Here is a 23,732-nt window from a genome sequence, read left to right as displayed (position 1 = left end):
AAATTCAGCGTGTAGACCTTCTATCTATTTAAGTTCGTAAAAATTGTACATGTATAAAAAGTGTCATGAACATACGCTATCTGAGTAAAATCAGATATTGGTCATCGATTGCACTGTTCTGGTATTAGCATGGTCTGACTTTTATTTAAGTGTTCGTTACAAATTCTTGAATACAATATTTCCACAAAAATTATAGAATTAAATTAGAAAACAAACAAAAAAATAAATGCTATATATGCAAGCAATTGTGCATTTATTTATTAAGAATGTCGATTCTCTTGTGAATAAAACCATATCCTCTGACTTAATAACTTTTCTTTTCTTTTCTTATTTTGTATATATCTATTTTCACTATGTGTTGAATTTATAACAGTGTAAATATGTTATGCTTTACAAAATCTCCTTAAGGAGGAAATAAAGAGAGAATGAATGAATATCCTCTGACTTAATTACAGATCCAGCGCAAAATCCAATCGAGGTAAAAGGTTATTTTTTAAACACATCATCTATAAAAAGTTGTTAAAAGAAAGCCATATATTGCTGACACATTGATATTGTTACATATCATTTTTTAGAAAATTTTCTTTAATATATTTAGTAAAGAACTTCGATTTATTATTTTATTTTACTGTGATTTTATTTTTTAAAAAATGGAAGAAATAATGCACACACTATTGTTTAAAAGAAGAAAAAACCACGAGAAAGTCAGAGAAACCTACTGTAGAGAATTAACCAGACTGAGACTTGTTCAGAAATACATGCTTTTGGATCGGGTTCGATGTTCAATGTCAACGCGGCGGACAAAACAAATTCGGTCTACCGTCACAAAAATTTTAGTTTAGAATTGAACCATGAAGCTTGTAAGTATCGTCAACAATTTTTGATTTTCAAGTTAGTTGAATGATTAATTGGTTTGTTTACGATTTGGCTTTGATCGACATGTTATTAATTATTTGATTCAGGACAAAAGTTTAGAGGCCAGGAAACTGCTCCATACAACTGTATATTCTCAGTGTTTTTCTCCTTGTGGCCATTATTTAGCAACATGCAACAATTATGGGAAAATATCAATTTTCAGGTAAAATATAAACACGTGTAAGTAAATTTACATTGCATCAGAATCTATTCTCTTTTAAGAAGTGGACAGGCATAGCCTACATGGATGTAGCTTATGCCTGTCCACCTCTCAAAAGAGAATACATCACATGTACATCAGAATCTAAGAGAAGTTTCTTTTAATAATCTTTTATCTTTTATTTATAATATTTTCAGAGGTTTGTAATAATATATAATATCAGAATTACCAATAAAAAAGATTGGCATCTCTGTCATGGATATGACTGTTTTGTAGCTTGAATATGTGCTGGACTCAGCTTTATTCTTAAAACAGCATCGACATGTACAATTAATCGGTAAGAATGTTTGATGGAGGTTAAATTAAATCTACATATGCCGTGACCAACATCTAGAATTGACAGGTCACCTCTTGCCAGGGGAAATCCTGGTGTTGCAATGTGATCTTCAAAGTAGATCATTTAAGGGGGGAGGAATGTGACGGTAAGACCGTTTTAAATACCGGTGCCAGATAGCTCATGATCAGGTGATAGAGCTCTTGACTAGAGATTCAGGGGCCCCAGGTCTAATCCTGGTCTGGTCTGTCAGTATTTCTCCCATCCCATTACAATCCCATTACAAGAAAATCATGACAAAGGGTACCAGACTGTTGCTATTTGAAACTCCTTCTCTGTCATTGTTTAAATTTTTAGTATTTACTAATAAATGATAGATAGGTACATGTATATATTCTGAACAATTAAGAAATAGGATTTAATTCATTATCAATGATTATAGGAAATTTTGATGATTTAAAAAATAGAAGACCTGAAAAATGATAAACAATATGCGCTGAGAGATATCAGAAAACTTGAAATAGTTGCCAATCTATTTTATTAATGTTATTTACTACCAGTATTCATAAAGTTAGTTTCATTGTTATATTATATCTTTCAGTGTTTTTAAAGCTCTAGCCCCAGATGCTTCAGAGGGTAATTGGAAACAAATATTTTCATTTCAAGGTAAGTTCTCGATAAAATCACAGGTATATGAATGTACAGTGTGCACTAAAATTCAAGTTGTGTTAGCTTAAATTTCCTAATAATTGATGTGCATTGAACCTTTTAACGTATTATGCAATTTATAGAAACTGACATGCTTTCCCTAAATTCTTAAAGGAAGCTACTTAATCATGTTAATCAAATTTTATAATTATTTTCCTTTTGTAGCATGTGAAGATGGTGCTCTTTATTGTTTAGCAACAACAGGAGATCTGCTGATAAGGTATTATCTAGTTTAATTTTCTGTATCACAGTAAATTGTAAGAGATTTCAAAAATATATTTTTTCTTCTGAATTGATTAATTTTCTAATTTGAAAGCCAAAATGAACAAATGTTCCATAAAAAAAGTGAGAAAACAAATCTCAATATTAAATAATAATTTATGATGTAGATTTTGAATATCAGTTCTTCTAAATTCTGATGTTAAATTTTAAAAGTAAGTCAGATTTTTCAGATAAAGTTGTTGCATTGTGACATTATGTATCAATTTTTTTTAATTAGTGCAGGAAATGGCCCCATCTGTGCATGGAAATGGAAGGAGATTTTAGACAAAAGTCCAAGAATTGTGTGGTCTTTTTCTATACCCAAGAGGTAAAAAAAAAATATAAACACACATTTTCATATTGAATTCTGATGTTAATTGGTCTTATAAATGTTGAAGTTCCTCCATCAAAATCAACTGATATATATGCACATGCAAAAATGTTATCAAATGGCTTGAATTAGAATGTAAAATGTAATTTGAAAGACTACTTTCAACTTTTTGCAATAAGTCAGCTTAATCACGTATTTTGTTCAATTATACTAAATTTTATATTTTTACAAAGTTTGAATTTTCTGATTATCATTGGTTGTAAAACCTCTCACTCTTTATATTGATAATTTGTACAAGATTATCAAAAAATAGTTCTGTTCTTTTTAACAGGGGCCCATTTTCCAATCCAGAAGTGAATACATTAGTCGTAGATCAGCAGGTGTGTATCACATCAAGAGAAGTAATGAGTTTAATTACTAAAAGTTTTTACTAAAAAAGAGCCTCGGTACCAGCAGTTTCATTTAAATGTATTTCCACAATGATATACCGGTATATCATTATCTTTATTGTTGCTAGGAGACAGGGACAGCACTGTTCGCTGGATGTGGTGATAAGAATGTGTACAGTTGGGATCTAGAGTCTGGAAAACAAGTGGTGAGAAGAGATTCAATTCAATTCAAATTAATGATATCAATTCCAATTGATGAATTACCGGAATTTGAATTGTAATGTAAGGCGCAATTCAAAGAAATAAATATATCTATGAGATGTAAATTTTTGTATACATTAGGCTACCATGAGTTGTCACACTAACTTTTTTAGCAAATTTCATATTCAATAGCTATGCATGAGTGGTCATACGGACTACATACACGACATCTCCTTGAAGAGTGATGGGAACACTCTGGCCTCTGCATCTGAGGACGGCTCGGTCAACATCTGGGGTCAGTGTTTTGTCTACACACACACATTTATTAAGGTGTTGTTTTCAATGAAAAAGAACTGTAATGCAGCTGTTTTTGGTCAAGTGATGAAATGTTTATGAGATTGACGCATGCTCTATCGTTATGTTCTGATCTACATTCCTTCCTAAAATTTACTGTTATAGATAATGATAATGTAAATGACCACTGCTAGGGCTCTGGAACTCCATGTATTTTTTGAGTGCTTCACATACACTTGTGTTCCTTTACTACCGCCTTGACACAAGTTATATGTATTTTCACCAACAGATGTAAGAGACAGTGCTGAGCCTGTGTACTCCATTGTTCCTCACAAAACAGAGGTTTGTATTTGTAAGCTCTTTTATGTGTAAATAACAGTCCTACATTTCCATTGCTTTAAACCTGCATCTATGTGCAAATAATGTTAAAAAATGATACATTTGTACATTTAGATTTAAGAAGTATAAAATGCAAGTACACATATAACAAAAATAAACAATTCTTTAGGTACATACATGTAGTTATTGCTATCTTACAGGTTATGTTGTTTCATTCTGTATTTTTCTTTCATTCAATTCTTTCATGAGTTGATAACAAATCATAACGGTTTAATTACTGTATATGTACTGTAATTGTTTCTTTAGATAGGAGTAAAAATATGCTTTCCTCTCATAGCTCCTGTTCTGTTGTAGAGTTGCTGCAGGCCTAGCCTGGGTAAATGGGTGGGATGTGTGGCTATGGACAGCAGCAATGATTGGTTGGTAAGTATTGCAGGCAATTTGTTTCTCACCATTTATGTACAACTTTATAATTCAAAGTTCTGACGAGCAATTTTAAGCATGTTTATTGTAAATAAGACTATAGGTTCACTGATCATTGTGTTTATCTACCATTACAAATTAACATTGACAATGATTCTAATAAAGTACTGTCGATTATAAAAGGGGCATTTTTTCAGAGTGTCCTGTAGGTGACAAGTACTCTTTGCCTTAAAAAAACAATATCATTCCATCTTTACAAAAATCTTCGACAAGTGTGGTTGGTTGAAAATAACTCTTTCACCGTATGCCTGTCTGTATAGAACCAACTCAAATAGTGATTTTTTTTCAAAGAAAAATGTTTAATAACAATTAAAGCACTGCATGTGGAGTGCATGTTGTGGCCAGGATAAAGCAGTAATGATTTTATTATAATAAAGTTTTTAAAAAACACATTATTTTGTATTTCAAGGTGTGTGGAGGGGGTCCAAAAATGTCGTTATGGCATCTTCGTTCTATGACAGCTACCTCTGTGTTCGATACTCCAAAAGCGTGTCAACAAACGGTCCAGTTCTACGATGATATGGTAAGATATGGTCCCACATTCTGTTATTGTACCAGTAATTTTCTGTTGTTTTTTGTGATCAGCTAAATAGTTGTACTTTTTTTTATTTTATTTTTTTCTGATACATAAACATATTTGATAATTTTGTGGAACAGTTTCAATATAAATAACATCAGGCCCTGCGGCCATTAAACTTAGATGAGCTTACATTTGATCTCAGTCCCACTTTTTCACTGCTTGTTCCATTTGTAAAAGTAAGACTTAGATCAAAAGTGAGCTCATCTCAGTTTTATGGCCCCAGGGCCAGGACATTTTGTAACTGAATGAATTTGTCGCATTATCTCTGTTTATATATTTATATATCATGGCATACATGTATAGTTGACTAGAACTGACCATCTTTTGACCTATATTTATTGTAGATCCTTTCTGCAGGTACTGAACCGTTTGTGAACCACTGGTTTGTGAATGGTGACCAAAAAGCCAAAGTTCCCTGTACCCCAACGTCTGTGTTCAATGTCTCCGTCAACAAAAATGATGACAAATACAAGGTAAATTTGATGAACATTCACTGTACCAACCGTTGCTCCTAATTATGCCAGTTTCCTAATTTTGATTGAATTTATACTGTAAATAGGGTTTCTAGTATTTTTGTACCATGTAATTTTCTCCCCTCTACACTTTCAAACAGTTTTGCCCCATCTTGAATTTGCTCAGACACAGTTGTGATTAAAGAGAGATAATTTAAGACATTAGAATTCGCACAGTCTTAAATTTGTGCAATGACAACGAGGGCAAAAGGGGCAAAATAAAACAGGGGCTAATATTTCCCTGTATGAAGTACTTTCTTGTCCTCTGTTAAAATGTTCATTTTGATTTACCAAACATCAGAATATTTATATTTATGCACATGTCTGTAAACTCAAAAATTGTCTTGACCCAATATTCAGGTGCTAACTGCAAATTCTGGGTCATAATGTGAGACACAATTATTTGGGCTCTCTTTTTCATGATACAGTTATTGATACCGGTATTTAGTAGTTTTGCTCATAATAATATATGATAATTAATGATATTTCATGAACAATGTATAGAATAAATTTATTTTATTTATAAGGCTTTTAACCAATGTTTGATTATTTTGGTTTTGCAGGTTCTCTGTGCCAGTGGTAGCAGCTATAAGATAGATGTGTGCACAAACTTTGGATATAGAGCTTTCTCATTCTCTCTTACCCCTGATTAATATTAGGATTTCAGTGGTAGCTTGTACATTGAATGTTCATTTGGCATCCGCTTATATAAAATTCAACAAGTTGACAAGATGGCCTAGTGACATTGAAAACATCAACATTCACAAGCAGCTCACTAAGATAATTGATGTACATGTAATAACATGTATATGTGATACACTGGCGTCGGAAGCAAATTGAAAGTGGGGGGGCTAGACTAATCTTCAGAAATATTGAGGAAAAGGAAGCAAATTGAAAGTGGGGGGGCTAGACTAATCTTCAGAAATATTGAGGAAAAAGTAATTCCCAAAATCTTGAAAATCCTAATCCGGGGGGGGGGGGGGGGGGGGGGGGGGGGGGGGGGAGTATACCATACCTATACTTTCAAAAGAAAAAAAAATTTACTTACCAAATTTTTTTTTTCCAAAATCACGAAATTCCTAATCCGGGGGGGGGGGGGGGGGGGGGGCTAGTTTAATTCTGAATCCAACTTCTCAATCTTTCAAGGTAAATTTAGGAACAATAATCTTCCCTGCAAGAAAAAGTGGGGGGGGGGGGGGCTGAACCCTCTATCATACTATGTTTCTAATGGTTAGATATAACTTTGCAAAAAAAGTGGGGGGGCTAAGCCCCCCCCTAGCCCCCCCGGTTCCGACGCCTATGTGATAAAAAAAATGCCATCATGATGTGGATTGCAATAAGGTTGATTTGTAGAAATAATGCAAGAGCCAAGCTTTTTTGTTCTGTTGACGATAAGCCGGAATAGACATTACACAAATGATTTAACATGTTCATGAAAAGATTTATTAATTTTGTATTTTAGTTAAAACGTACTTGTTAAAGATTGTCAATACAATGCATAAATGATTCAGTATATGTAAGAAATATTGTACACACATTACATACAATCTAAGTTCAAGTACAGATATCAGACTACATGGACAGCCAATAAAATACCTTTATTCTTGTAAGTGTTATGTAGACAGGTTAGGTCAAATTACTGTGTGACAGGATTAAAAATAAATATTTCAGAAATAAATGAAGCTAATTGGTATTGTTCTGAGGGTTGAATGATTCGGGTTAATTATTATTGAGCATTTTTTACTTAAGAGCTTGTCCTATAATATAATAATGATATATACATGTAGATGTATAAGAAAAAAATTTGCACAATTATAAAGTAATGGATAGCCATAGAGGAATATTAATCAATTTATAGGAATGATTTAATGGCTGGAATGGTAGACTGGACTTTCACTGTATTTGATTATTATAATGACAAACTTATTTATAAGTCATTTATAAAAAGAAGATTTAAACAGGTTGTGTAGTAACCACTGTGACGGTAGTTGCTCCATCAGCCGTTGGTTGTTTATTTATCACACCGCCTTCCTTAGCCTTAACCGAGACCTCGCTTTCGCATCGGTTGTCATGGGAACAGCAGCGACACGTTCGTCTTTTGGAGCATTGAGTACAACAATGGCAATCGCATCCATGATAACTTGAGGTTGGCCAGACACACCAGGGGTCACAAGAATAGCAGTGACACAAGCACCAGTATCCACACGGCTGCCCGCAACATTGGCCTTGACCGAGATTGCACCGGTCGCCGCTGCAACCGCAGTCCTCTTCGCAACTTTCATGTATCTGGCACAGGGGTACCTGACACCAAACATTTCGACAGTCAAAGCAACAGTCTCTCACGCAAACTCCGCAACAATTGCAACACCCCTCACACGAAGTCCCCTCCCAACCTTCCATCCATCTACCACAGTTGCGGTCATCACAGGCGCATCTCTCACAGCAACAACCCAAATCGGAGCACTCACAGTCAAAGCAGCAACAATCACACTCGCCGCAGTCACACGTGTCACAGTTCGCCCCGGCACAGTCACATCCGCCCAAATCACAGCCGCTAAAATCAAGGCCACTACAGTCAAAGTCGCCCATATTTGACGAAGGACGTCGTCTACCTCTATTCCTCGTGCCTGAAAATGATGAATTAAATGATTGTTCTAGAAGAATGTTTCGTTGATCAGAAGAGACTAAGACACAAAGCACATGTATATGTAAGTGTGTGTTTATGAGGGGAAAGGAGGGTTGGGGTTGAATCATATTTCTTTACAACCCTCCCCCTTTTAGGTATATACTAGTAAGCAATAAGCATTATACGATTATAAAGCATTCAGTAAATCAATGAAAGTTCAATCAAATCTACCCAATTTCTGACATTGTACTAGGTTTTACATGTAAATATCTTAATTTTGATGATGTATCGATTTCTATAGTACATGTACATACAGTCTTATCAGATTCGTCAAATAAGTCAACCACACCATTGTGCATGAATTACAGGATATGAACAATGAATACAATAATCAATACACATTTACAATGTGTATCGTTGATATAGATCTATGACACAATATTTGAAGTTTACGATACTACATACAGACCTCTTTTCGACCGTTAGTTGGACAGCTTCAACCAGTTTGTTATTGAGTTGTCAACAAACAGTTTAAATGCCTTCCGCCGACTGCATGGTTAGTAAACCATTCTCTAAACACTAGTGGGTCTTTTAAAGTCTGCAGTACATGTATAATTGGTCAGATATTGATATTAAAGTTCTCTCATAAAGTGTCGACAAAGGGATGACTATATACTTGTATATGACATTGCTATAATGCACAACAAAGCTATTGCTAGATTATCATTGAAACTTTCTTACGATCATATCAACCAAATATTTACATGTAGTAATGCAATGCACTCCTTTAAATTACTAGGTTAAAAATTAAAAAATTCGGTACAGAAGAAATTATAGAACTTTTGCTTACATATTGATAAGTACATGAATGGACATGTATATTAACTACTGGAAATCTTATTTGAAACACAGAGGTGAAAAAAATAAGATTAAATGCTGTTTTCGGGAATCTGATAAACTTTCTATAGATTCTGTATTGTGTAGCGTTGATAGTAAGAAAACATCAAGATCAAAACAAGAAGATAGAAGTTTCAAGACTTCGTTAATTAATTAGCAAATGGAAAAACCCTGTTATTTCTCAGATGAAACTGTTGGTTAACCAAAGTCATATCATGTCAAATATGTTCATTCATCAGATTTTCCCCTGTTTTCCTGTTTTTGCAACGCGCGAAAATATTTGGCATTGAATATATAACTGAATTTTAATAATATGTTTTGGTATCAAAAAAATTACCGTGAATAGTGTTGGTTGCAAAACAATAGAGACCATTCCACAAAACACTGGTGGATGGGTGGGGGCTCGCTTTTCATATTTAAAATAATATTTATAGTAATTAAATTATCATTTTTGTCGATATTTTCATAAATGTACGTCGTATTTGGTGGTCTGATGCCAATACTGTGCTCTCTGAGTTCTCAAAATTACTTAAGTTTAATTCGATATGTCAATAGAGAATAATAACATTCAAAGGTACAAGATACGATCATTTTCGCGATGTAATCATTATTAAGCATACATGTATTTACATTTACGTACATTTAACCCAAAAATCTCAATGAATGCAACGTTGCAAAGTATTATGTGTTGGAAGGCAGTTTAAAAATTCAAGAATCACATGTATGTGTAATGATTCATAAGATGACAGTCAGATTGATTTAAACTGGTTAGATCGGGTTTTAATTTCTAACACAGGCTGTGACATTATGTAAATATTTAGAGTTATCCTTCTTTCAAGAAATGTTTTATATCAAAACTTCGGTGAAATGGGACACTATTTTGTTATGTTCTTCTATAATTATTGCCTCTAACAGTGTAGCGAAAGTTCGACTTCCGCTGGGTCTTTTTATAATTTTTACCCTTTCAAACATTTTATTGGATCAAATATTGTAAAATTTGAAAATTCTAAAACGGTGAAAATATTTTGATGATAATGTACTTTTATCCACATTTATATCGACATATATGTGTCCCATGCATTGTACCACCTTCAGTACACGCCTGAACTGTTTGACATGCACGATTATTATGTATTTGAAACAATTATATAACGTTGTGTTAAAATATTCAGTTTCCAGTATCTTCGTCAAAGATAATACTATACGAATCGATTTTGTAATGTATATTGCAATTTATTTCATCAATGACTAATTTAGTATTTCTTTTAATCGATAAATTGCTGAAAAAAAATATAAAAATAAGTAAAAAGGAATCATTCAAATTGATCATAAAGCCTTTTGGGCTTTATTGGGTTTGATCGATCACGATTTGACCGTACGTATTTGATCACCTCATAATACTCAAAGAATGTTTCTGTAAACGCTATAAACAGAGGATCGAGGAGGAATGTTGGATAATACATGTACATATTCTAAGTAGTCTATTGATTTTAATCATGAGGTAAAAAAAAAAACAATTACTTTTGCATATCCTTCTAACACGTACATCGTAGCACTGAATATTTTGAAATTGCAATAGGTGTTGGGCCTTAAAGGGGGGGGGGGGGGTGATTTTGAAATGGATAGGAAGAAGAGTGTTATGAAAGATACAATGTTATGCCATAATTTTATCAAGAAAGCGGCACCCACCGCGGCTACCCATACCCCTTAATCATCGGTTTCGGTTCCGCCTAACAGTTTAAACAATATTTTATTTAAATTTCAAAATGTAATAGGATTGGACAGCAGGCGTGGCCTGTATTTTTCTTCTGCTTACATATTAAGTTCCGCCTAATGAGCACGCACTTGATAAAATATAAAAGAAGGGGGGATGTACTAGAAGAATTTAAAAGAAAGAAAAGCTACAAGTCCTGAAACTGAATGCAATATACTATGCAGCATATTTTGAGCTTTGGATCTGTTGTTGGGCCGCCGAGGAACAGGTTGAGAACGAAAGTTATAAATATGTATATACATGTAGGGTGCGCGTGGATTTCAAATGGTGGTGGTGGTGGGGCGTCGGTAGTTCGAATCCGGACCCGTAGTGCGTTGGACTATGTCGGACAGGATGTGACATCTTGTACCTCTGTTATATCAGGGTTGGCATCTTCTCTAGCCAAGGGCCATTCTCTTCCCCCAAAAGTGTGGATTTCAAGAAATTCTCTTGATTACCTGTGCATCAATATTATTTTAGAGGATATGATAAAATGTTTACACACTTTTCGATAAACAGGAAATGATACATAAATGGATTAAAATTTTATCAATAGAAGCCTATGTGACGATCAGAATTTTTAAATTTATTCTTCCCTTATATTCTGATGTATCCCACTTCTAATACGGAAACATTAATATGTAAATTACGAACTTTAGTTTTATCGATAATTATTGTTTAACCCTGATTGAAAAAAATAGGATGAAAATGGGGGCCAACCACAAATATTGATGACGTCAGTAGATGAAGTTCTTAAAGAAGACGTGGATGTATGAATTAAATTAACAGTTATACATGTAGTAAAACGGTTAAACATATAACCAGTGCTCAAGTGTGAATTACATTTGACCCAAATAAAATGTGAACAGCCACCAACAATCCGATATATTACGTCACAAGAAAATGGGAGAAGTTCCCTTCGGATTAGACTTGTTCTTAATGATCTCAAATATATCAAAATAATAGCCTCTATCTTTCATTAGCTTTCTATAGATGGAGAAGACAATCGCACGGATTCAATCTAAAAGTATGTACTGTTGAATGAAGCAAGCCTATATTTCAGACATCCCCAATATTTTCTTTAAATAGTTTGCTTTGAAAATAACAAATAAAGAACACGAATATTCATGATAAATACTAGGACTTTATTTTGATAAATGGAGAGTTTTACACAAAGACATTTCTAGCTTTTCTTTTTCTGCAGTTTGATATACGGTTGTGAGATTCCAAAGAGCCCTCATTTAAAACGAAATGGGGGCCCAGTACAGGGTTTGGGTTCAGTAAAAGAACAGCGCTATACACTTGTCTTCTTTATTCTAATGAAAGTTCACAATTATATTTATTAATATATATATATGTATGTATATATACCATTGACAATTTAACACTTAATGATCAAGTAGCTGTCACAAAATCACGTGACGTACGTGGAATATCAAGCTAAAATTCAATTTGACCACATGACCAAGAAAAAAATCACGTGATCTCAAAAAAAGTTGATAAAGTACCAACTTTTTTGTTACATGTCAACACATAGCAATAAACATATATTGAAATAATTTCAACATGAAGCCGATTTTTTGACTTTGTTTCCCAAGCTAAACATTGAAATGATTTCAATGCGACACAGAACATTAAAAATCTACCGAGTATGTATACACTTCATTTGCTTAAAAGAAATGAAACAGTTCTCGACACGGTCATTATTTTTTTTTTATATGACAAACAACACCAATATAAATATCAGCTTAAATATAATAATGTCCAGATAACCCTTGTAAGAAAGCGTGTTAAAATGTCTCAAAAACTTGACTAGAATTCATCAGAGGCTTATGAGTTAATGGTATTCCATTGACAAATTTTGTCCCATTTAACATGAGTACCAAACAAAAAAATTTCCTGTCGTATCTTATATAGAGGTAATGAACTGTATTGCACCCACCCCATAACACAGATATATTACTCCTCTACACTACGAGGTTACCACCATTTCAATTACAATATTGACTGAAAAATCATAATAAAAAAAGTTTATGATAGGATCAATATATATGCGTTTTGAAACACACAGTACACTTAAAGTAAGTTATAAACAGAACGTTGATGTACAGTCAATCGTAGCAACCGGAAGAGACTAAACTCTTGTCCTTGCTACAGCACTTTTATAAAGACATGACACGAAATGGGCAGCAAGAGGAATGTTGGTTCGCCATTTTACAAAGAAAAAGTGTAATGGAATCTTTACAACAATAAAGAGTCCATAACTTGGGCTTTTTTGCAAAATAGAAAACATATACCTTAACCATTTTCTCAGTGATGAGGCATCACGTCAAAAGGGGTTAGAGGTCAAATCTAAACATGACCCTGTTGCTATAGTTACATGGTCCCAATATGCAAAAAAGCAACAGAGTACATGCTATCACGTAGAAGTCAAAACTGTCTGGAATAAGCATATATATCAATTAGTTACTAAGTAAATTCATGACGGATAATGCATTGACTTCACACCACACATACCAGAAAAAATTTGAATTGGCTTTCACATGTAAACTACTTGCCTCCATTTTGTTTTATATAAATAACACAGACATTCACTATAACGGCTAGATAGCAAGCAGAGGAACACATTCGTTCAAAGGTGATTAGAAAATGAATGACCTTGACACCGACAACACATAGAGATTCCAACGAACACTTCTGAGTGTTTGCGTCTCAGGAAAAGGCCAGTTTGAAAACGAGATTCTCAATAAGCTACCTTAACTGCTACTTCATCTCTCTCTCTTTCTCTCTCTCTCTAGCTCTCTAATTGATTCAAAATCCTTATCGACAAGCTCTTATAAAGGTTTCATTTTTTAAATTGAGAAGACTGCGAAAATCATGGAAAAATTGTGTTATAAATAGACAATATACGTTTTCAACAAACCATAGATACAAATTACATCAATTTGGATGTACAGGTGCGTTAGCCATGAATGAATCACGTGTTTGACCTCCACATGTAGACAAACATACTAACAAAGGTACACAATCAAAAGGCCAGGAGCATTGTACTATAAGGGTACCATGGTTACAATAAAGTAATCTACGGTGACTCGAAATGGTGAACCATTCTCCCATCATCGGACGAGTCATAACACGTCTCTCTCACTCAATTGGATAATCCTAACCTATCACTTTGTGAAAAAAACTATCACTTACATAATGCATTCAATATTGTATGTGTGCATGTACATATTCATATGTAGTGAGCAGCAAAGTCGTTCAATATATATATTTTTTTTAATTCTGCCAATATATTTAGATTTTGGGTGTGCACACTTGGCAGTAGAAAAGAAATGTCTGTGACACTCGCATTCTTACGTAACTTGCACATGGATCAAGCCCTCGAGAGATTCGTCAGGCATACGACAATTCCGTAAAAAAAGACAGTCCAAGTTCTCGTGTATGGTCTTGATTTTTTTGTTGTTGTTGTAGTATGTAAGTGTTTTTTTACGTCCAGAAGGCTCAAAATAGTTTGACTTCGACTAGTACAGGCCACATCCCCGCAAATTATTGGCTATGATGACGTCAGTAACGGCGTCAAATACAAACTGGATGTTATTAGTATCTGTTGCGCATGTCTGGTGACAGTAGATCTCCTTCGTTGAACTCTTGTTCTTCGCTTCAAACTGGGCCTGAATGTAGGCAGCTGCCTCCTCATAAGTTTGGTTTCCTGCAAAAAATAGAGCGAAGAATACCAATTCAGAATTGCACATAGTATGATACAAGAACAAGAGTTTCATATATATGCAAGACATTAAAAAAACAGTCATGTAGGATATGTCATTAATTAACTCTACAAAACGTCCTTATTTCAATATTGTTGAATGAGTTTGGCGTTAGCTACAGTCTTGTAAATTCTATTGAATTCGGCTTCAAAAGTAATTTATAAACTGTATTGCTTCTCCTGAAATACTCCGCTAACTAACTAGTGCGCTTGCGCGATGGTAAACAGGTTAGCAGAGCAACTGGTCGTTTCTACTATTAGCGTTTCAACGTTTTAAAGATACCTATTGGAATCAATTGTATTTAAAGAGTTAAAATGTTGTAGTTTTGCAAACAGTTTCAATATTTTTAAAACCACACAAGAGCCTCGTTGCTCAAGTTGTTGCAAGTACAACATAATAGACACATTTCATGCTTCATGTGTGTACATGTATGACTGTGTCCTTAAATATTGAGTGGTTCCATCACACAACACTTGCACTGATTTTCATATAATTATAACGTTTGTGATAGAGCCGAAATATCTATCGTATTAATTACTTCCGCAAGTAATCCCCAATTTGAAAATTACTCGCCTGAGAAAATCATATGATGGTGGCATGGTTCTGCCATCATTTGTCAGATTATTTGTTGACTTGTCGGATTCTTATGTCGACTTGACTGGTTTTTATGTCACCTAGTAAGATCGATATATGTCGACATATATATACCGTACATGTATTTAACTATCTTATTTTTAAGACAACTCCGGGGAATAGACGAGATCGAACCATTAATAATATTGATATCATATTTTCAGTTTTAATTTATTGAAAACTATAATACATTTTAACACTAAAGGTTAGTTGCTCCCCACTGTTTTGTTTAATCTTTCATTATTAGCTCCGAAATAGCAACTATAATGAAAACTTACGGAAAACATTGTTTACAGAGCCCTTCTAGTTCATACTAATCAATTATTATTAATGAAAGTGTCAAGTTTAATTGATAAACAAACTCACTCCTAAACTGTTGGCATTCCTTAGATACTTCCGAGTCAACTTCGACATTAAATACTTTAAGTACTTCAGATATAGAATATGGATTTTTCTTTAATTAAATCGCTCCTTTTGGTTAAAGATCCAATCTTTAGTCATGAAAAAAAAATTGATTAAACAAATTTTCTATCCCTTTTTCTTGCCGTCAATTCATTATGTATTTTCATTTCCTCTGTGTGTCTACACTTCCATAAGGAAAAGGCATTACCGAGATTGAGACAAAAAGATTGGTAGTCTATGTTGTCTATAAAATAGCATCAGGATGTATAGCAGAACGTATTAAAGTACACTTAGATAAACTAATAAATACAGACCAAACTGGGTTCATTAAAGGAAGATTTATTGGAGAAAATATAAGACTAATCTATGACATTATACAATATACAGATTATAAACAAATTCCTGGACTGCTTATGCTAATAGATTTTGAAAAGGCTTTTGACACAATTTCCTGGGAATTTATCAATCAAACATTAGATTTTTTCAACTTTGGTAATAAGCTCAAAAAATGGATTAATACATTTTATAAAGGAATAAAGTCATGTGTTTTACAGAATGGGCTCAGCTCAGATTACATATACCCTCAAAGAGGTTGCAGACAAGGAGACCCTATATCGCCCTATCTCTTTCTCCTATGTGCAGAAATTCTTGGAATAATAATTCGAAATAATAAAGACATAACAGGTATTAAAATTGGAAATGTAGAATATAAGCTGTCCCAATATGCAGACGATACATCCCTTATTTCTGATGGCTCTCCCCTAACACTTGATGGCATTCTAAGAGAATTAGACTTCTTTGAAAATATATCTGGTCTTAAAATTAATTTCCAAAAAACAAAAATGGTATGGATAGGTAGCAAAAAATTTTCTAAAGATGTTTTTCACCATACTCGATGGAAGCTAGACTGGAACAACACAGCATTTGACCTTCTCGGAATTAAATTTTCAATTAACCTTGAAGAAATGTCCGAGCTAAACTATTCTCCTAAATTATCAGAAATCAATAAAATAATGAATCAATGGAAACATAGAAAGCTAACACCGATAGGGAGACTTAGAATAATAAAATCATTAATTATACCAAAATTAAATCACTTAATATTAAGTATACCCAATCCAGATACAAACTTGATAAAAAAATTGGAAAACGATTTGTACCACTTTTTATGGGGATGCAACATGCATAAAATAAAGAAAAACACTGTAATACAAGATTATAAATATGGAGGGCTAAAAATGATTGATTACCCAGCATTTATCACTGCTCTTAAATCCAGCTGGATAAAAAGATTAATTAATTCTAATGCAAAATGGGTAAAACTTTTAGAAACAACCTTAGAAATTGAAATATCAGATTTATGGAAAAGAGGATTAGATTTTACTTTTAAAATGATTAGAAAAATACCAAATCTATTTTGGAAAGAAGTGTTACTTAGCTGGGCAAAAGTAATAAAATCAACAAGTAAACAAACTGAAAAACAATTTAATAATGAACTTTTATGGGACAACCCAAACATTCTGATAGGAAATTCCTCAGTATTTTTAAAAAAATATTTTAGAGTAGGGTTTACACTAACTAGTGATCTGTTTGACTGTAATGGGAATTTTCTTAGCTTAGAAATACTAAATAACATGAAAGTGAATACAAATTTTATTGAATATGCAGGTCTAAAAAAAGCTGTAAAAAAACACATAGATAATACAGATATGAGCAAAGAACATGGACCTAAAATTCCAAACTCTATTTATCTTTTTTATAGGAATACAAAAGGATGTAAGGAAATGTATAACATTTTAATTGAAAATAAAAAAGAACCGATAACATCATCAATTAGATGGAGAGATCTTGGAGAAAATTTCACCGATTTAGAATGGAATAGAATCTACTGTCTCTGTTTTAAAGCGGTCCAAGAAAGTAAACTCAACTGGCTTCAATATCAAATTTTACATAGAATTATACCTACAAATTATTATCTGCACAAGTTGAAATTAATTGATTCTCCCTTATGTAGCTTCTGTAAAACAAATATTGAAACAATTGATCATCTGTTTTATGAATGTTTCTATGTAAAAGAACTATGGTGTAATATTGAAGAATGGTTTTTAAATCAATTTGATATTTCCATAGTTTTTGATAGGAAATCTGTTTTATTTGGTAAATTTCTAAAACAAAGCATCTATAAAATGTATAATTTAATATTGATGGTTATTAAATGGTATATTTTTGCTACCAAATATAACAAAAACCCTCATCTAAGTTTTGAATTAGTAAAACAAATAATAAAAAACAGGATTCTGCTTGAAAAATATATGCTATTGAAAAACTGTAGATACTCAGATTATGAAAACCGCTGGCAAACAATTTGTGAGAAATTATAACAAGTTTTATGACATCTGTGATTGCTTAAACTATTCTTTCTTTTTTTAAAATTATATTGACTTGAACAAATATATTGATAATGTACCCCCCCCCCCCTTTTTTTCTTTTGTATTTTTGTATTTTCTTCTGTATCTCTCCCTTTTTCTCTTTTCATTTACTGCTATCATCTATTTATTTATTTTTTTTCTTCAAAAAAACACGTTTTTACACTACACAGCTAATATGTTTTCTTTAGATTAATAAGTTATTACAATATGTAGAATCTTGAAATGTATGAAATATGTCTGAAATATGTGTGTATGTGGATTTATGTGTAAACAAAAATAAAAAAATTAAAAAAAAAAAAAAAAAAAAAAAAAAAAAAAAAAAAAAAGATTGGTAGCATGTGTAAAAATAGCATACAAGGATCATCTTCAACCTCCTACAACCCAAGTTTCCTCTGTACAAGATTATGTGAAGTCTTCAACAATCGTTTACAGGTAAAACCATTTTAACAAGAGCTTGGTCTTTGGGTAGTTCTGTCAGACAGCAATATGACGTAGGCCTGTCTATTTCTTTGCTGGCCACTCAACCATGGCTCTTTGAAATCTACGATATTTGTATGGTGTTTGAGTTAAGACTACGCAATCTATGTATATTTCACTCGAAACCGGCGTCATTTTTAACTTGTTTTGATACAAGAATGGATAGCTACGTCCTACCGAAAGTCCAAGGTCTTCTAAAATGATTCTACATGTATCAATAAATAAATTATCAATATATTATAAATACAACTAGACCACAGACCACAAAAACCCAGAGACAACACATCATTAATACCTTTATTGTTACTAAAGAAGGAACATAAGCTGTCTATTCTATTCAGCCACCGGGTGTGGAAAAGTAGTTTATTCCGAATTTGTTTCGGATAATTCCGGAAACCAGTATTTAGCGGCTAGACTAAAGACCGTACATGTAAATTATGTTAATGAAGAAGTATCCAACATGTAAATACGAGCTAAGGAATGACATGATGATTCAATGAACCTCACCCCACCCAACCCCCTTCCCACACACACACCCAAAACACTGAAGCAATCACAGGAATGAGACCATGCATTCGGGAAAAGTCATTTTTCGATATGAAAACCCATTCCTATAGACCCTTCTCGTGCCTTTCCGACAGAGCTCGGAAATTTAGTACAAAAAGGAGACGCCCAAAATCAGTATGAAGTATTCCCTAGTCAATTTCGAATGTCCCTTCTGTGGTATATTTTAGGCTATTGGCTTTACTGAAGTTTGACTCCAGTTTCGCACGATAATAAATTTCTCTTTATTTGTTTCAATGTATATGAGAAGAGGGTCGACAAGGACGCTTAAGCAAGAATTTTTAGATTGTTTTCCAAGATCTGCGGAAGCGATTGACTCAAATACAATATTACTTTGTATCTATTACCACCGACAAAACACTCTATCATAATTTTTCAGTCAACAGACCATTTCCTTCATAGCAAAATACTTATTACTAATGTCGTTGGTTATAAAAATGCACTTTTTCGGTATCTAAAAGTTAACAATTTTTTTTTTCACTTTTAAAACTTAATCTAGATTTAGTCCCCGTTAAGGAAAATTAATATATGTATTTTGTATATATATATGATGCGCTTTAAGTTATACACCAACAACATTTAGGAGATCGGATATCTTAGTTGAACTGTCGGTGATTTTATTTTTTTTTTTAATGCAAGAACTTACCAGTGTATTCCGGAAAACATATAGTGAGAGAGGATTTCTTAATCTTCTCTTCAAACAGATCCTTCTTGTTAAGGAAAAGGATGATGGAGGTATCCGTAAACCATTTGTTATTACAGATAGAATCAAATAATTTCAAACTCTCTTGCATTCGATTCTGAAATGGAATAGACAAACAATACATTAAAATTCATTTGTATAGTACATGTATCACTCTACTAGTATATTATTTATTAAAGAAAGAAAACTTTAGAAAGGAAGAAAATGAGATTCCAATTGAATTTTTGAAAATTCCAAATAAAGAAAAACATAATCTGAGCAGTCAAAACTACGGATTTTCATTCAAATATTATTTTTAAATGCATTAGAATCTGACTGTAACAAGCTTTTCTTTACACTGCATGCATTTATGTAATGGTTGATAAAATCTAAATGGTGCCTTCATGCTTTTTAAACTTACGGTTGTTTCATCTTCATGAAGAACTTGGTCATATTCGCTCATAGCTACACAAAATATAATGGCGGTTACATCCTCAAAACAGTGAATCCATTTTTTCCGTTCCGATCTTTGACCTCCCACATCGAATAATCTACAAAGAAGAATGCACGGTACATACAGATTGTTCAGTTTTTATATACAAACATAACTTTAAAAAAAAGCTCTCAAAAAACCCAGAGGCCTTGTTCGCTCCATAAAATTTTATGAAGTATGGCATCTATCCTAGAAATTATTACGAATTATAGTTTCTCTTTTATTTTGCTTTAATCTCGAATTTTATGATGTTAAGGTTGCCATATTGCAGCCTGGTGCTGTCTGTATGTAATAAAGTATGGTGTATGCAAAATACACCAAAAAAACAAAAAAACAATTGCTGTTCTGTTCATATCGAAGAAGATTGTACACATAAAAATGGACCCCTCCCCCATCCTAGACTAACTATGTCAGTCCTACATTTTACACAAGTTTAAATATGGACCCCCCTCCCCCCCCCTTGCAAGACTACTATCTGTGTCACTCTAAAGGGCAATTTTCAGTGACCTTGATAATACCGGTAATTAAGTAGCAAGAGGTCTATGTTATCGATAAAATATTTTCAATCGTACCGGCTATTCTTAAGAATATTTGAAACTCTTAGATAGTCAACTGACAACCACCATACGCATGTTTCTCCTTGAATTTTAAACTGCACACAAGTAGTGCATGTTCAACCCTGTGACAGCTTTCTTTTTTAATTAGATCTATGACTATTTTGTAAGCTATGTTTGCTATCACAATTTGAAGACGAGTTTCATTTTATTCTAATCTGTCCATTTTACAAAGAAAAGAGAAAGATGTTTGTAAAAAAAAATTATTATGAAAATCCATCTGCCTTTAAATTTGTTCAATTATTGTCAAGAAAAAATATCAAAGAGTTATATAATTTGGGCAAATACCCTTACAAGGGCTCAAAAACAAAATAGAAAATATTTGGGTTTCTTTTAGTTAAATATTACTCTCGATTACATTTATAATTTCTATTTTATCATTCAAATTAATACATTACTATCTCGCAGACTGATTTTAGACTGTGATTAGTCATATGTCTATTTATATTTTTTTTTACACATTACATGTATTTTTGTCTAATCTGTTAACCCTATGAACCGTATGGTTCTTGATAATAGAACCATTATAACAAGACCTTGGACTTTCAGTAGGACTTAATTATCTTTTTCTTGCGTCAAAACAAGTTGAAAATGACGCTGGTTTCAAGTGAAATATACACAGATTGCGTAGTCTTTGCTCAAGAGCCAGACAAATCTTGTTGATTTCAGAGTCATGTAGCTGAGTGGCCAGCAAAGAAATAGACAGGCCTACGTCACATTGCTGTTTGACACAACTACCCAAAGTCCAAGCTCTTGTTAAAATGGTTCTAAACAATACTGTACTATGAAAGATTCGTTTTTTACAAACTTGTACATGTATTGATTAAGTGAAAATTCAATTTAGCATTACAAAATCATACATTACTTAACACACATTGTAAAATGGGCACACGACCTTTATATATATATGAAAAAGATATTACTCTAGAAAAAGAAATTAAATAACCATCTTATATAATAATACATATTTGAGGATAACTCTCTAAAGGAGTTCTAAGTGAACTTCAAGTGTGTCCTTGGTCTTTTCTCCATATGCGCATAGATCTACGATCTTTATTATTTGAATGATATTTGCTTATAACTTTTTCAAAATGTCATAATAAAATCATTCGTTTGAAATTATCATTTATAGATCAAAAATGAATATTAGTCATAGGTTATTTTGAGAAAGTTCAAACTTAATTTGGCGTTATGCGTAAAGCATTATATAAATATAGCATATTACAGGTATATCCCTATAGTAAAATGAGAACACGACATTTAGACTCGTTTGTATACCGGTCACATTAAAATTAGCTTAACACTGAACATTGTGTTTCCCAAACGTACGAAATACGTAAAATACTTACTTGAAATTTAAATTTTTAAAAGAGAAATGGACTTCCACAATGCCCGTGGTCTTAACTCTGGTTCGTAGTATATCTTGTTCTGTGGGCATGTAATCCTTTGCTCCTAAGCGATCTAAGTCGTCTAGAAAACTATAGAAATACGAAAATGAATTGAGTTAAAGTATTTATCTGCAATTCAATACATTGAAAAGCACTGAGGCTACACCTGGGTATAACAACATATATTTAACGCTATCAGAGAGAGAGAGAGAGAGAGAGAGAGAGAGAGAGAGAGACTTTTTATTAAATACAGACGGTAAAAATACATTTCTGAAGTTTATTTTCTACTCCATGACTCATTCTTTCGATTAGAGTAAACACCGTTTTAGAAAGCCGACGTCAGTTACCTCGAAGTAATGCCTCTTTCTACATGGTTCTAACATATGTTGATGTCGGCATTAACGAAATAAAGACGAGAGGTGTTTCGCGGCAGAAAATAAATTATTTATTGAGGCTGTCGAGGAGGTTTCTCACACAGCTACATCTCCTCTAAAATAAGACTCCACTGCGAAAAACCCAATGCGCGCTCGGCATTGAAACAAGTGGTTTCAAAAAAATATTGACTGCCATCTTCATTTCAATCGCATTTTGTTGTTTTGCGATTTTTTTTTACCTCCCAGTATTTGATTTTCAAATTGAACATTTCTTGCGAAATTTACTCGCAAAAGCTCATTCTAACACCAACTGTATAAAATCAACTTTACCGCCGATTATTTCCAAGTATAATGGTGTCATGTTGTAAATTTTTAATTTACCGGGTGGCAGTGATTTACTGCCACCCGGTAAATTCAAAATTTACAACATGACAATGGATACAGTACAACACAAATATATAGTAACTGGATTGCGGTACAGGTACTTACTATTTTGCAGAATCATTTAATTGGTACTCGTTGGAGCGACCGAAACACTCCTGAACCCCGGTGTCAGTCCAGAGTCGCTTCATGGCCGCTAGAAGTTCCTCTGAGAAGGGTTCCGTGTCCTCCATCCGGGATATGACGTCAAGGACGATCTTTGCGTCCGACTGGAAATAAGAATGTTTATTTCTTGATTGATTCAGTGAAAGTTGTTTTGTGTCAAAATATATATTTTGGTACTATACATGTAAGTTTCACCTCATGAAACTTAATTGGAATAATTTATAAAGAACTAATAAACTTCTGGACTATGTACTGTTGGAACTGCTTCATTGAATTATTTATTACGTATTGTTTATTTGACAATAACAACAAATATTCAAAATCAACAACCAAAGGAGGGGGAGAGGAGAGGATTGCGTATGATTAATGAAAATAATTTTTTGATGTGTATATACATATAGATAAAACCATTGGCACCACTCGGTACATGTACACAAATGCCAGAGTCTGGCGAGTTCCCCAACAGCTACTTGTGTGCGTCTGGATTCCTTCATCGTTATGATTCCAAACTATTGGTAAAAGAACGTCGGGACGGGTACCAAATCAACGAGTATAGGACTCTAATAAAACCAGGGGGGAC

At 33.2% G+C, this 23,732-nt stretch overlaps 2 protein-coding genes across 2 annotated transcripts in view; one reads left to right on the top strand and one right to left on the bottom strand.

Moving 5' to 3' along the window:
- The first annotated feature begins 780 nt into the window (after positions 1 to 780).
- On the top strand, positions 781 to 6,324 carry LOC128189153 (THO complex subunit 6 homolog). Its single transcript, XM_052860640.1, has 13 exons — positions 781 to 860; positions 963 to 1,078; positions 2,011 to 2,075; positions 2,283 to 2,337; positions 2,617 to 2,706; positions 3,041 to 3,089; positions 3,227 to 3,304; positions 3,492 to 3,594; positions 3,883 to 3,935; positions 4,287 to 4,355; positions 4,825 to 4,938; positions 5,340 to 5,468; positions 6,071 to 6,324. Exons 1-13 carry the CDS (start codon positions 852 to 854, stop codon positions 6,158 to 6,160), a joined length of 1,020 nt encoding a protein of 339 aa, XP_052716600.1. The 5' UTR covers positions 781 to 851; the 3' UTR covers positions 6,161 to 6,324.
- A 5,583-nt stretch (positions 6,325 to 11,907) lies between these two features.
- The window catches only part of LOC128187711 (guanine nucleotide-binding protein G(o) subunit alpha), a 29,489-nt gene continuing 17,664 nt past the window's right edge, over positions 11,908 to 23,732 (bottom strand). The window contains exons 6-10 of the mRNA XM_052858196.1: positions 23,096 to 23,256; positions 22,194 to 22,322; positions 20,159 to 20,288; positions 19,702 to 19,855; positions 11,908 to 14,495 (exon numbers count right to left, since the gene is read on the bottom strand). Coding sequence (XP_052714156.1) covers positions 14,308 to 14,495; positions 19,702 to 19,855; positions 20,159 to 20,288; positions 22,194 to 22,322; positions 23,096 to 23,256 — 762 coding nt within the window. The 3' untranslated portion in view covers positions 11,908 to 14,307. The remainder of the gene's footprint in view (positions 14,496 to 19,701; positions 19,856 to 20,158; positions 20,289 to 22,193; positions 22,323 to 23,095; positions 23,257 to 23,732) is intronic.

This window comes from Crassostrea angulata, chromosome 6, assembly GCF_025612915.1.
Source record: "Crassostrea angulata isolate pt1a10 chromosome 6, ASM2561291v2, whole genome shotgun sequence".
Taxonomy (NCBI): domain Eukaryota; kingdom Metazoa; phylum Mollusca; class Bivalvia; order Ostreida; family Ostreidae; genus Magallana; species Magallana angulata.
The sequence above is the reverse complement of the archived record's forward strand: the minus strand, read 5'-3'. Positions and strand labels throughout refer to the sequence as shown.

Coding starts and splice junctions, on each gene's coding strand:
- LOC128189153 (XM_052860640.1), top strand. Junction 3,595..3,882: donor CGGCTCGGTCAACATCTGGG/GTCAGTGTTTTG, acceptor TTTCACCAACAG/ATGTAAGAGACAGTGCTGAG. Junction 4,939..5,339: donor TCCAGTTCTACGATGATATG/GTAAGATATGGT, acceptor TATTTATTGTAG/ATCCTTTCTGCAGGTACTGA.